This window comes from Trichoplusia ni, chromosome 21, assembly GCF_003590095.1.
Source record: "Trichoplusia ni isolate ovarian cell line Hi5 chromosome 21, tn1, whole genome shotgun sequence".
NCBI classification, from domain to species: Eukaryota; Metazoa; Arthropoda; class Insecta; order Lepidoptera; family Noctuidae; genus Trichoplusia; species Trichoplusia ni.
Window position 1 is genome coordinate 2,532,251 of NC_039498.1, and position 15,649 is coordinate 2,547,899.

General features: G+C 34.4%; 2 protein-coding genes across 15 annotated transcripts in view; both read right to left on the reverse strand.

Moving 5' to 3' along the window:
- Nucleotides 1-15,649, reverse strand: part of LOC113504335 (coiled-coil domain-containing protein AGAP005037) — a 269,885-nt gene that overhangs the window by 129,156 nt on the left and 125,080 nt on the right. For all 14 annotated transcript variants that reach the window (XR_003401555.1, XR_003401554.1, XM_026886597.1 and 11 more), the window contains one exon: nt 766-908. Coding sequence is in view for 12 of the 14 variants with exons in the window: in XM_026886597.1 (XP_026742398.1) it covers nt 766-908 (143 nt within the window). In the remaining 2 variants the exon portion in view is untranslated. The remainder of the gene's footprint in view (nt 1-765; nt 909-15,649) is intronic.
- On the reverse strand, nt 6,486-14,409 carry LOC113504339. Its single transcript, XM_026886608.1, has 3 exons — nt 8,702-14,409; nt 8,429-8,574; nt 6,486-7,857 (listed from the first exon to the last, which is right to left on the reverse strand). The coding sequence occupies exons 1-3, from the start codon at nt 8,755-8,757 to the stop codon at nt 7,571-7,573; spliced, it is 489 nt and encodes a 162-aa protein (XP_026742409.1). The 5' UTR covers nt 8,758-14,409; the 3' UTR covers nt 6,486-7,570.

Sequence of the window (15,649 nt, forward strand, 5' to 3'; positions counted from 1 at the left end):
AATTTAGAATAGCTGCCATTTGGTTCCATTCATTGATTAAGTTTGCTCCAGTAACTTTCATCTTTTAAGGATTATTGTAAACATCGTCGATCGAGAGTAGTACCCTTTAAAGGCTATTTGGTAAATCTCATCTCAAACAATTATTACAAAAAGTAATTATAAAACCATGACGAAATATGTTATCACCAGGTCTGAAATTGGTTTGAGGAGATAAAAACCGAAATAAAGCAGGGGTTTAAGCTAAATTACTAACAGAACCAGAACGCAATTTTGAGTGAGTAAATAAATTACAGAGCGCGTATGCATCGTCAGTTGCTGTTAGTTATATTTGAATTTGTTTCATTTTAGTAATACTAAAGCTCATTAAAATCCTTGTATAAACTATTTGCTGAATTTAGCTTACTGTTTAAATTCACGATGGAATAAAACGATTTGCACGTAAATTAAAGCATAGGGTGTACAAAACCTGTTACTCTTTTTTGCTTCAATAAAATTTGAAATGGACACGAAGACAACTATACTACCTATGCTAAGGGATTTGGGAACTCCTTACAATAGTGTTTCTATTTAATCTGTAGTGTTGAGTATCCGTACCTACTTGAAAGGCGGTCATTTTAAACGTTAAGCATATTCCATTTGTGTTTAGAATATCTTTCTTACCAGCTGTCGAAGCCAGCAGCAGTATAGTATGCAGACGTACTTTTTATGGTTAGGTATGGGCATTTTTGTATAGATTACATAGATTTAGAGTCTTTTGAATCTTACCTCCATATCAATGCTGATCTGGCTGGGGTGGTGAGGGTGGACATACAGGTGATTGCCGGCGAGCGTGTGGCGACGCGGATCGTCGCGCCGGGAGCTGCGCCCGCGCGACGAACCTCGGCTCGCTTCTCCGTCTGATAACCCTCCTGTATAAAAAAAAGATATATGTTAGAAATACGTAATATACTATACTTTATAGTAAACTAACAGTCATCCGCGGAAAGGATTATCGCTGTAAAGGGTTATAGTGTTTTTCTAATACTTCGGATTGTCGTTAAAAGATTTTGCGTGAAAACGTAACCAGCCATCTTACGTTCACACTCATAATATTATACGTAGGAATGTTTATCCATTTTTCTGAATTAAATCTTATCTTAAAACAACAGTGGATTGGTACGCTTTCTCAAGTGCAGTCAATTTGTTTTCGATATCGATTTTTTTATGAAAATGTTTACGTTATTAAATACCTATATAATATAAGCTGTTAATAACTTAATAGTCGAATTGGAAATGGCAACCTTACATGTGCTTCCGAATCCGGAATTTAAGCGTTGAAAAATCGTGATAGGTATAATATATTAAATCGCAGTAAACTCGGGTAATTGGCAACTGAACTATTTACGATTTTTAACGTCCAATTAAATCCGATGTAAGTGCTGTGTGCATCATTATTATTCGACAGATAATTACTTATAAATTACTTAAATAAATATTAACTTACGAGTATGATGAAGTTGATCCATCTGTTAGCTAGCTAAGTGAAATATGAATATCAACCTTTCGTCTTTGTTCCTCAGTTTTGCAAAATCTGTAATATGAAGTATCCGAACCCCTTTTAAGGAAGTTTGCGCTATTGACTTTCTGATTCTTGGTTATGGAAATTTTGCGTCTTCTTCAAACGTAGTTAAGGATGTTTCATATTACAGAGTAAACGTATGAAACATCCCGATCCTCAAAGGAGGATTTGAGTTGGGCTTTGGCTTTGTTTGCTATGCTTTACTAAGGTATATGTATTGTATAAATTTCTCTATATTGCTAATGATTTAATGCCTCGAGACAGCGTCTCTAACACGTCGCGAATGCACCGACCGGAACCTGCTGTACGTGTAAGCGGATTGAACAAAAGACTTCAAAGTGAATACGACATTTCAATGGCACAGTAGTAGTAAGGGGAAAAATGTTATTATGCATAGACAGAATCGTTAATGCAGGCCGCACTACAGATCAGTATAATCTGCCCGAAATATGTGACGTAAATCAAAAGCTTTCCACAGAAAAAGCATCGGATAAAATGATTTTAAATTTTCAGTTTTATCCAATTTTACAGTTAACTAGCTGTTGGCCGCGGACCCGCCCGTTATAAATCGCCAATGATCACATAAAATCGGGGTAAAAACTATCCATATACCAAGTTTCGTCTAATTCGTTTAGTGGTTTCTGCGTATAAGACCAACAAACAAATACAATCGTACTTTATAAAGTTAGTAGGATAGTCTTAAACCGTGATTTAAATATATTTTTTTAGCGATAAGCAGTTTAATTTTCAAATTAATGCAATTTATGACTGCGGTTTAGTAATGGGTTTAATTATAAACGTGTTTATGGTATTCTAATGAAGGCTGTGTATGTAAAAGTAGATATAGACTTATGAAGGAAAGCGCAGCGAGCGGTATGTGTGTAGAGTGGATAATGACTAGATAGATTAATAAATTTGGGTTAGCCTATTTGTCCACCACGGTCGACGCCGATTTTGCGTTAAACCATCACGCTTCTTTAACGCTCTGATATTTTTTAGGTAAGCTAAGAAAACACCAGCTCCCAGAAGTCGTATTTTTGTTGCAACTTATAATGTTTGTAAGCCAAATTATACCTTAATCCCGACCCAAAAGGTATAGTGTCATAAGTATGACTTGTCTGTCTGCTATCTATGGCATCATAGATTACGAATGGTTTGAACGATTTCAAATGAATTTGTACTAAGCGTGAATTATATGCGAGTATGAAGATAGATCTTGACGGCGGGCAATTGGGGACGCCTATGTCCATCAGTGGACGAATATGGGCTTATGATGATGATGTGCGAGTTTTCTTAGAGCCATTTAAAATTAGTGGGTTTAAAAGATTTGACTAAGGGTTTTAAACTGCTTAATTTTATGTTGTGGAGATAAAAAATGTATAGGTATATGATGTACTTATCATTATAATTATATGACATAAAAAATATATCACATATTTTAGCTACAACAAAATACTTTTCAGTTAGCACGGTACATTTGCGCCACTCTCAGAGTTTCGTTAATCTCATTCGGGTTCATTCATGCAATTTTCATCAGTAAATATTCAATTAATTTCTGTTAAGTTTAAAAACATATTTTAAGTTCCGTTAGCCTTCGTGAATATCGCGACAAAGCAATAGGGACACGATGACCATTTTTTTCCACAATCTGAAAATAATCCGTATGAAAACGATTGCAGGTTTTCAAACATTTTTGTTTGGACTATGTAGTCAATAGAACGTTCTATTTCACTACTCTATTTAAAATAAAATCCGATACGGACTTGTTGTTTTAGTCGCAACTTTGAAAGTGACATCCGTTTTGTACACGTTTATTAATACCTTGAAAGGCTGTACCGCTCAAACCTCCAGTATTTACATGCGCCTTTTAGGCTTTTTCTACCAGTATTCCATTCTAGCTTCCAGTATATATTCCTGTAGTGATGTATTGGAAGAGGTAACTACTTAGTAACACAACTATAAACATTATTGTAAAATATAATATCATCCCGTACACAGACCTCAGAGCTTGAGTATTTAGTCAGCTAATGCTAAAATTGAAGGTAAAATAATAATCTGTAATCAAGACGTCGATGGCAAGTAAACAGCTCAATATTACAAATACCTGTTAAGCTAACACCAAAACTGAACTTAAGATATTAAACTCAGTACGAACACAAATAAGACAAGATTGGCATAGCTAAATTTCAATATCGAGAATTGCTGGTTAATTGAATTTTGGGAATTTAAAGGACGGACAAGGAATACAAGAATAAAAACAATACTTCAGAGATAGCCATTTAACTCAATTTTAGATCTGAGGCCCTGCACAAATTCAATAAGATTTTCATAACCTAATCAAAAGGAAAAGAGTTACAGGTATATGTTTTCGTAAAAGAAAAGTAATAATTAAAAAACTGTGAACCCAATGCAGAAGGCATACAATTCGGAAGTCCAGTATGTCTCTAGGTCAATTCAATTAAGGTACCAGGTACCTCAACATACCAAACAATTAGCCTCTAGCTTAATATCTGCATGTATCCTCAAATGAATCCTATCCCAGATACAAAAAACATCCACATTACATTATATTAGAACTAAAATAACGTAGCTATTCGACCTCCATTGTGAATAAATTTATAATCTAAACATTCTATTTGTGCTGGCCACTCAATGTAGAAGGTGCAAGCTTTCGTCACTAAGACATGTGCATAATAAATGCAGGCTTTTAGAGATCCATTTGTGAACTAAGGCCAGAATAACAAATCAATGCTTATAAGTTCAAGTGCAAAATCCTTCAAGCAAAGTGACAAGTTTTATTGGGTCTACTCTTGTCTTAAATCTTTAGTTCGGTTTTTCGGTTTTATAATTACATTGAGTCGAGATTAGCATTTTTTGCTAAACTTGCATTTTTAGCTTATGAAGCTGGCTACACTTATTTGGGTAATTCTCGTTTGACGGCGTAAGAGATAGAACCAGAGGCCGTTTCGGTGCAAACCGCTGTCCGCGACGATATCCCGGAATCTGGTGCGATAAAACCACACTAATATGGAACAGTCCTAAGATAATTATAGGCAACCTGCCTATAATTTGAGGTTTAAATACAACATCTGATAAGACATAATATATCAACATAATTATACTGTCCGTTTGAAGCTACACGAGCTTCGGATTAGGCAGAACGTAATTACGGAACAATTCCTGTAATCGGTTCGGCAGCGTCTTGACATTCTTTAACACTAGCAGTTGTTAAATGGACGCAAATCACTTCTACTTGCCGCCTCTTATTTCTGGCACCTGATGAAGGAGCGACGGTTCAGCGGGAGGTAGCCGACAACACAAAGAAGTCAAAGTGTATTGATTTGGTTATAGTATTTTATTTTTCCTTATTGCTAGTGTTACCTAACTATTTCATATTCTACGAGTATGAAACCATATCCATCATTTAAGATACATTCAGAAAATTCCGACTTGGAACAAACTTTGAGGATCATTCAAACTTAAAACTTTATACATAACCTGATATAAAATACGTATTTCTATTTCCCTTCACGATGTGCAATGATGCTTTTAGTTTTAATGTTTCAGTAATAAAATATTTACATATTTGGGAGGCTGTTTACTTTAACAGACCAAGGGAAAGGGAAGGCTTTGATTGCTTCACCGTACTGTATGGTAAGCATTAAATCATTGCTGAGCTCATGGGCAGTTCCGATGTACGAGACCTTGCCAGTATTGGATACCGACTTTAGTACCGTTTAATGTATGTACGGTTTGATTTATTCATTGTTTAATCGATCCTTATCATTAACTTTTTTGTTAGCTTTGAAACAGAGACTAAAAAGTATTTAGGCAGCAGGTTGAAACCTCGATCATGGATTACATCGAGCTCTTTTCCTACAGGTAAGAACTGTAGCTACGTAAATGAACCTACGAGAATGTAGGTTGTGTCATTTCAGTATATATCAATGATTTTCTAATTATATTCCTGAAGCAGTAGTTTATATATCTTCAAGACTTGGTGGTAGGCCCAGTGTATCGATAAAAATTAAAAAGAATTGAAAACGAAAAATTTACAGCTGTTCAGCGCCTTTTTTTGGCTATAGCATCAAAGAACTCGTCAAGACCAATCAAACAAACCCAAACTCGATGGGGATGTGACGTTTTATTACGAAGTTCCTCTTCCAGGCACGGTTTCAGATCAGCTCCATGATATATATTGCATTGGCATGGATAGCCGAGAGGTTGAGGTCACCACGCCAAACCCACTAAGCGCGACGTGTCGCGGGTTTAATCCCCGCGTAGGACTAGTGTTCGTGTGATCCAGGAATGCTTGTTCAGAGCAAAAACCCCGCGACACAAGGATTAAATTCCTCAGTGCGGGAGTTGTTTTTAAAAAAAACATACATAAGCTTAATTGAGAACCAGAAAATAGCTTTTATGTATCAAGCAAGATTTATTAAAGACGAACATGCTCAATGTAATTTCATTAGAAAGTTTGTTGGATCAGTGTTTGGCAAGTATCAAGAATGAGCGCTATTAGCCTTACTTTTTCTTCTTTCGTATCGATACAGCCTTGTCTTAAGTAAATGAAATATGACCACAGTTATGGAAGCCTGGCAAACCAGTACATGATGTAGAGTGGCATGTTTTATCCAAAACTGCAATAATATTGGCTTAAGATTCTCGGTCCTCCTAGCCGACTTTGTGAACGCTAAAGCAAAAATCGCAGTTTGTTTATTTCTTCATTGTGAAATAGCTACTTTGACTTTGGGTTCAATTCTCGCAAAAGCAAAACTGTAGAACTAAATTCCATCTCGCAAATAGTCCGAAAGTCTAAAATAGTATTTGTTTTTTAATAGGTTAGCTAAGTTTATAACCTTTGGATTATTATAGATTTATATTTAATATTAAAAGCATAAATTGGACAGTCAGTTCATTTGCCTTGTCTTGTGAAGAAATTTCTTTTATTTTCTAACGAAATAACGAAGAAAACCGATCTTAAAAATAGAGGTTGGAAATATTTAACGGAAAAATAAATTAGCTTAGCTATGAGACGTTTATACTACTTATAGATAAGTAGCGCTCAGCATTACACCCACCGGGAGTGTGTGAGGATGTTAGGATACTCGGAATAAAACAATGGCATAAGTTAAATAGACTTTATTCTTTAACGATACATATAGATTTTCTCATATGTTATTAGTAATATTTAGAGGTTTGAAAGGATAAACAAGAGAAGGATTCATAAGTATCTATAAGAATAGATTTATTTTTATCATATTTCGTTTGTTTCTACTCATCCCACTTCCGAACCTAAAGTTGAAATTTGAGCTACGAAAGATATAGATATACATATAAGAAAAGTGGGAATTCGTGTTGATAGCACAAAGTTATTTCGTTATGTTTTCATACATATTCCATATCGCCTCTACTAGGCATGATTCTAAAACATTTAATTTATTTTAAAATAGAATATTTTTTAACTTTGATCTTTATTAATACATGAAACACTACGTTCGTCATCAGAGACGTTCAACCACAAATTTTATTTAACGAGCTACTATGATATATATTTTAATTCGAAGTACAGATGTAAATACGCTTTAGTTACACGTAAACAAAATAATTATACAATACAATTTAATTATATTGCACAATAATTAAATAAAATATGGCTATATCGAGTTAACTGTAGTTATACAAGTGGAAAAATAGTTTCTTTAGAAATATATATCAATTACTTTTTGAACTGTCTTATATAATGTTATTTTAACATGAATATGAAAATATACTACATAAATACACTTTTTCTCATATGTTATTAAACAGACAGCGATAAAAATATATTTCAGAGAGTCATTACAACATCACCTTGGAGTTTACCCTGTTCTCCTTCTAACACCACCACATTTGTACACTTGAAATTAAAGGGAAATGAAGATAGTTGCTTCTTCTAGTAGAACATGATAAACAGATAGATCTTAAATACACAACACTTAGACGATTTCGTTGTTAAACAATGTTTGAAATTCACTCGTCTACGTAGCCCTTCGAATTGGGTATATCGTAGAGTGTCACTATTTCGGAATCGGAGTCTGTTTCTCCGTCGTCCATGTCGGGCTGGCTGGCGCTGGGCCCAGCCGGCAGCTCGGAGCTGGGCCCGGGGCGCGGCTCCCTGCTAGGCCCAGCCTGGGGCTCGGCGCTGGCGGCTCTGGGCCTGCGGCTCTCGACGGGCTGCAGGCGCCAGCAGTAGCGCGCCGAGAAGCTCCTGTACTGGAAGCCGCGCCGCACCCGCTCCGGCTCCTGCTGGTTTACGTCTATATAACACACATACATAGACAATTTTTATACAAATTCGCTAAATATGCACCAAAGCACGCAATTAGCAGTAATTCGCTGTTGTACAACATTAATTACACTTAATATAAAATCCTGGTGAAAAACAATAATTTTCATTTTATTAAGTATAATAATACAATGAAAATGATTTTTTGGCACGAGAACAGTTTTGAAATGATGAAAAAAATACATTGGCAACTAGAAAATAATTCCTTTTGTTTATAATGGGATCTAAAAAAAACACGCTTAATCATAAAAAAATATAATGGGACAATGGAACTAAGATTTAATCCAGGGCCTCATGAATGCTTTTGATAACAAAAAAAATCGGTTCGTTGGTTCATTGCCGTGTGCTACTTTAACTATTCTAAAATACTAGTAACTTTACTGATCGCTATTTATAGGCTAATTAGATTAAAATGTTTTCCAAACATATTAAAACACTGTTAATAGAATAGATCTATTAAAAGATAGATCGGAAAATAGTTGATCACCAAATTGCTAGTTTTTATTCGCCCCAGCCTACAAAATTATCTTGAGTATACTTACATTCAACCCATTCGAATTTTTGTCGGGATCCTCCTCCAAACCTTGGGCGTCTGCGTCTTGAGAATTTTCTCCTTACGCGATAAACCCAGGTCCTGAGCCTCTTGCAGTCCGGCGCAGTCGTAAAAAAACAGCTAAGCACACAGTAACTAAAAAAATCGACATAGAAACTATTAAAAAAGCAATTAAAACATAGAATACCACAGGTGGATCATTACCCATGGTGGCTATTAAATGGAAACAAATTAACACAATTACTATTAAAAAGTTGATCACTTTGAATCATGCTGTTTAACTGCAGAGCTCTCCTCACGGTTATTATTATCCATCATCTATTGTTCACATTCCGATTCAATTCCTTTTCGATTCCGTTTCAATTCCAATTCAATTTTATCAAGTTTGACCAAACTGAAAATAACTTTGAAAGCGCGAGCACACGCGGTTCTTTACTAAGTGACGTGCGGGTGCATCGAAGACTCCTTCACGTTTGTACACAGGCAGACGCGAGCCAGCGGGAGCGACCAATGCTATCTGATTTTAGGAATACGGTGGGCGAGCGGGACCCCTGCTGCGGCAACTAGCTATATTACAATTGGGGTGGTAACCATTTTTGACATTCTCAAAAAGCCAAATATTAAATTTCAATGTTTTAAAATGTTAATTACGACTCTCAAATGTGAATTTCCTAAGAATCGTTTTTCTGCAATATCTCCAAAAGTAAAGCGATTTTGGCGAAAAAAAATATGCTGATCGTACTTTTGAAATATTCTCTGTCCAAATCCATCATAAATTTTGATATAGACTGAATAGTTTTGATTTTTCGAACAAATTTTTCAAGGTCATATAGAACCGGGAAACAAAGCGTAGGAAGGCTGCACTGCGCATGCCTAAAGCTTGTTTTGGATAAAACACGTTTACCTGTAGCTTCTCTTGCAACATATAAACCAATACGCATAGTTATTTCAAACTTTAGTATTTTATATTCATACAAGAGACTCTCAACAATAAGATGTGGAAATCTTATTTTCATGGTCAAACTTTTATCTACCAAATCTGGTGCTTCATCACTCAATTAAGATAATTATGACCCAATTATTAATAGAAAACTTATCATGATCGGAAAGAGAGGCAGAAATGAGAGAAAGTGAATGGTCCAACGTAGCTTCCTGCATTCATTCACGTAGCGAGAATGCGGGTCAAAGTCACCTGTTGGAAATCCAGGGCGCAAGTTAGACGACGTTAAAATGTAACCTTGATACTGCACTCTTATAGGTCAAACAGACGTGGTGGGCATTAGTCTTAGCCGTTCAGTCTTTTGATTAGGAGCCAAAACTTTTGGTCCTTATATGATTGTTCGAAGCACGTCGACTATGTTTAAGTTTTTGCTACTGTTACTGTCAGTTCGTAGAAAAATTATAGCTTATATTCATAGACAAGTTTTTTTTTGCCTCTTGGTCTATAAGAAGCAACCTTGCTATAATGAATGAAAAAAAAATCAACAAATTTTCATATTTATACAGCAATTATTAAAAAAGTAATGACTTACCTTTCATCGAAATTTTCCCACACTCATGTCTGCAGTAGACTAATAACACCAGTTTTAAAATTCAATTTAGTAAAAAAAATATTTCGATCATTTTTTCCTGAAACCCAACAATCAATATTTGATTATCGGTGATTGTTGCCGTTTTTTAACAAAACCAATGTAGCAATTTAATTAGGATCCTTATATAAGGTAACGATCATAGGTATAAGTGATCAATCCTGAGTTTAATGTATTTATAAAGCTGTGTATTACGAGGAATATCAGAGGTAAACAAGGATTCACACAGCTCACAAAAAATATGTGAGATAATCTTACTCTGATGCCTTATTACCATTGTAATTAATGATAAATAAATAAGAACATGCGCTGAGGGTCAAAGAAAAACTTGAACCCAGCAGGCAACTGGAAGAAATCGAATGTGGCAAATCCGAATTAGCAATTTGCTCGAAAACATCTTATTTCTACTAACTAAAAATACTCAATAATTATATAAAACTATTTTAAGCAATAACGTTACTGATATACGAAAGATAAATAATTACGTATACATACATGTTGAAAATTATCCTTTTGGCTTTTGTTCACAAAAATTCTTGGTGTAATACAATCACTGCACATTTTCAGTTAATAAGCAATACGCTCTATTATTTCAATCAAAAAAAAAATTACAGGCAGCTGAATAAAGTTTATTACATGACGTAGGAGTGTTAATTATCGGAATTTAATAGCGAAATCTTCAGTCTAGTTGACATGAGTACGAATGTGCCTGTATTTTTAACCCGTTTGACGAATTTGAAAGTATACTTATTTTGGGTCCACATACACACAAAATTTGATGAACTGTGGCATCCTCGATTCTGACAGTCCAGATAAAAAGCAAACAGTTTGATTTTTGCGTTTGATACCTCCCTCTAATTATGATTTCCAATGAGAAAGTTGTCAAAGTTCGTATACGACGTTTTGACCATCACATCGAGAAGTCATTTCTTTATTTGCGGTGACTCTACATTTTGAGGTTTAATGTAACTTTAACCTACATTTACAACGAAATTTGCATTAGTTATTTAGTTTTCTTTTTTTAAGACAGACAAGACTTTAGGCTTTCCATAAATTGATATTCTAAGACTTAGGCAAGAGAATATCTTGAATCCTGATGATTTGATCCTGATTTTCGTGTAACATCGTCATAAATGAGTATTAATATTATCATTGACAGCCCCAATTACACCCATAAACGCTCTACCTACAACGAGTGCATTTGAAAAGTCTAAATCGATTACAAATTTAATAATTTATTAAAAGCCGTCTATTCAATTTATAGTTGGAACTGCTTTTTATTGAAACTCATGAATCGTTTGAAAATTTTCATTAATAGTTTAGTGATTTAAAAAATAGTTCCAATCATGATTTGTAAAAACGGAATTCTATGCCCAGTGGTGGATTAGAAACGACGAAAGCTATTCAACGAGGTGGAAAGTAATTTTCCAGGTTTTCATGTCAATTTTAAATTAACCCTTTTATATGACAGTCAATGTCGTGTTAAATTGTTATTAAGAATCCAGCCATCCATCCAAGACACTTCAACAGCCTTTCTCTAAAACTACCTGTCATATATTGCCATCACTGGCAGGTAGATGATGTTACCTATTTGCCATGAAAACAGAAAAGTTTCGCTGTCATGGACACTCGCGAAAAAGCAAAGAATCATCTACTTTAATGCAATGTTTATGCTGCTCATATAATCATCGGCAATTAAAATGAATATACAATTTTTTTAAAGCAATAAATATGTATGTTTGTTCAGATGTAACAAGTTTTATTAGTTTCGCTATATTTTTGTGTTTTTCCCGGAGGGTTAGACATAGATTGCAGCTTAAAAATTGGATTTTATATTTACACTGCAGTGATGCTTGATGTGTAAGGTAAGCAAATATCAAATTTTAACAAGCTTTTTTGGATAAAACACATTTACTTAGCTACCTAACTTATTCTAACAGGTTTCGTTTTAAAGGATAAATATATTGAATTCCAAGTGACCAAAACAATAATCGGCATAATTTCTGACGACGCAGAGTCTGAAGTAAGAATCGAAACATAAATACTCAGTTTATCCCGAACACCTACACAACATGTAGGGACTAATTACAGGAATCGCGTCGAGAATCGTTACACGGTGTTGATTTCGTAAGAAATACGTGGTTCTTGATACGTAATCATACAAGCTAATACCGGAATAAATTTAGAATAGAACACGATCATGAATCACACGTGCAGCGAACTCAGTCTCATGGAAACGAATATTTAATGCTTCACTGCGTTTATTTCTGCGTCTAGAAAACGTAATAGCATAAAATTAATAATGCAGCTTTTAAATTAAAAGCGACGCGACACTTAATAAGCTCCATTTTCTACTTTATTTTTTTGCTAGAAAACAACGTGTCATAGTTACATCCATAGATACGAATATAATTGTCACACTTGCAAAAAAGACGCTTTGAAATGGACTTCAACTTTTTAAATCGTAAAGCAAAAATTTTCAAACTGTTTTACTGCATAGTTGAATGTAAACATCGTTAAAGCATAAGTTGAAAAGATTTAACTTGTTTGGTCTGTAGGTAAGCCTTTTCATCGTTTGAAATCATTTCTGCTCATTTAATCTATAAATATTGATACGAACGCTTAATTGGCAGTGGTCGAGTATGGACTTCAGATGTTTAGCGGTTGCCTTTGCTCACTTTCACATTTAAATATGTGTAAATGTTTGCTGTATATCGATCGGATTTTGTTAGAATATATAAACTATTTCAGAAATGTTTTTATATTATTTTATGAACTATTCGATTCGATTTTAAGTCGAATTGATCTTAAAATGCTAACAGACAATGAAAAGAATACTTTCGTCGAGAAAGCGAAGTTTAAAAAAGTCTTTCTTTAGCATTTTCCAACAAATGTTTTTTTCAATTTATTAAAACCTTGCAGGAAAAAAAGAAGAAAACAAAGGTCGAAGCTGGTGCTTTTGTAAATCTAAAGTCCTGATTTTTTATCAATAGAATAAAAGGAATGTTCCGACGCTTTCCACTTCATTGGGAGACGTTTTGTCTGTCTTTCGAAATTATAAGCTCTCAATAGACTCTCATATTGTTAACAATGTTTTTAGCGAAATTTGTGCAGAAAACAAAATCACCACTTCTACAAAGATTGTTATCTAAGGTCAAATTAAGAAGGATAATTTGAAGTAGTCGTAATGTTGGATTGTTATCGTATTTAAATATCAAGTAGTTTTATTGTTTATTTGGTATAAGACAAAAAATTCTAATGTTGAAGGTAGCCTATAGCTCGCGAAACGCCAGTTCGACAGCTGTTTATTAATCCTCAGGAATCGGCTTGATCATTTGATTTTCTTCAAATTTAAATTGGTAGGTTTATAAAAAGATAGCTAAGGTAGGTATTAGTATAATTATTTCATGTTTAAATTCAATTCCTCACCTTTAAAATTATTCCTCAATTATACCTAACAATACGTCCCGTGGATACGTAAATTAAAGTCACGTCACTTATTTAAAGGAATTTTATTGTCATGCGTTCTTTCGAAAACGATTCGGACAGTGCTAACGCCTGTAAACTGTAACTTGTTTAGGTTCCTTAGACGTTGCTAACATTTTTTCAATCACCTCGAGTATAAATCAATTTATTTCGGACTACGCATTTTAAAATTCATTTGAGCCAGTCACCTGCCTGTAAATGCCGCCATTAAGAACAGGTTACTCTTTGAATAAGTATGTTTTTATATGTGATATTATAAGAATTTATTGCAAGAAGTGTTTGAAGGACGCGCTGGGAACTGAGCTGTGGGCGGATGGATGTTTCAGGGTGATATCAATATCAACTGTTGGGTTAACCCGATGTTTTGCTCCAGTGCTCTCGTTTCACTGTTATCAAAGGGCTTATCAAAATGATCTGTACCTAATCGATTGTTATTAATCGCTTGAACGCTATTGTTAATTATTGTATACTAAGGTGAACAGTTTACGTTATTAACACACTTGACAACTTGATTGGAGTTCTGTCTAAGTGACGATGCATGACGGTTTAATATCCAATGGTAACATGTTGACGTCATAATATCTATGTAACATATCTCATGTATACATAGTCAAGTAAGATGCTAATTATATTTTACGTAATAAATATACCTTCATTTTTAAGGTGTTTCGGTAATCCATACTAATATTATTAATGCGAAAGTATCTCTAACTGTCTGTCTCGCTTTCACGCCAAAACAACTGAACCGATTGTAATTAAATTTGGCAGACTTGGCGAAAAGATAGAGGCTACTTTTTATCTGGAAAAAAGGGTTGTAAGGGCGACTAAAGGAGGTCAATGTTATTGTGATTTGTTTTTCGCATTGGCTTTGAAATTTGGTCTAATTATTGTTTATCTATACTAATCTGAGGGCACGGCAGTGCCCCTGCCAAGTCTCGAGCAAAACGGGCACGGCCGTACCATCTTTTCTCGAAGCGATACGCGGCTGTTTCGCCCCCCCTGTATCTTCGACGTGGACAAAGCTAGGAGTTTAGCTTTTCGGGGAATAATAGTAGGCATTAGAACAAGCTTAAGTTCGAAATTACATGCCAATTGAATTAATGGTTTAGGAGTTACGGTCGATCAAAGTTACACCATTTTGTCACTCACTGACTCACTGACAGATCATCAAAAATCTAAGGTACTTCTAGCAGACTTAGAAACTTCAAATTTTGCACCAAGATAGGTCCTTAGCCACATATAAAGGAAAAATTATAAAAACATTAAAAAATAATATGCCATAGAAAACAATTTTATATTTGCGGTTTGGCAAGAACATTATGTATGGATTTTGACTGCATTGTTAACTTTGTTCGTTGTTTAAGTACCTATTCAATTGGATGAATACATACATAGAATAGAAAAGAATAATATAAATGTAATACACAGACTATCATTAATACAAATTAATACATAAAATTCATAATTCATTAAATTAATAAAGCTAAAACTCCATTGTATTGCGATAAATATTGTATGCGCGCTCGATAGATGGCGTTGTACGTGTCTGAATCGCGCTATGGTTTCGTTACAAAGCGCAGTCTAAGTAGTACTTCAGAATAATTCGATAATTTTCATTTGATAGCGCCACCTGTCTATGAAAAACCATTTCGAAACTAAAAAATATTGTAGTGATAATTGATATTCGGAGAACTTTACGTGTTATTTAGTTTAGTTTAGCAATAGTTTGTAAGTTAGTAGATATATATATGCATATATATATAAGTTTAAGCTTGTTTACATTAGAAGTAACGAAGTCTCAGAGAAGAAACAAAAGAGATAGAGATAGAGAATGGGTTCTAAGCAAAGCAGTAGCTGAAGTCCTAGAAATTATGACACCTAAAAAAAAAGAAAGAAATACACTTACAAAAAATAAATGAGATCCCACCAAAAACATTAAATGTAAAAAAATGCCAAGTCTCTCGATGCAGTCTTTCCATCGTAAAAAGTTTTGAGATCTCATAGAAGCCAAGTCCTATTCAAAATATTTTGTAGTTATAAATCAACATTTAGTAATTGTATCAATAGTTTTCTTTATATTATAATTATAGTGACTTGGCAATGAGCACAAATTAAAAGCTGCTTGATGCCTGGAA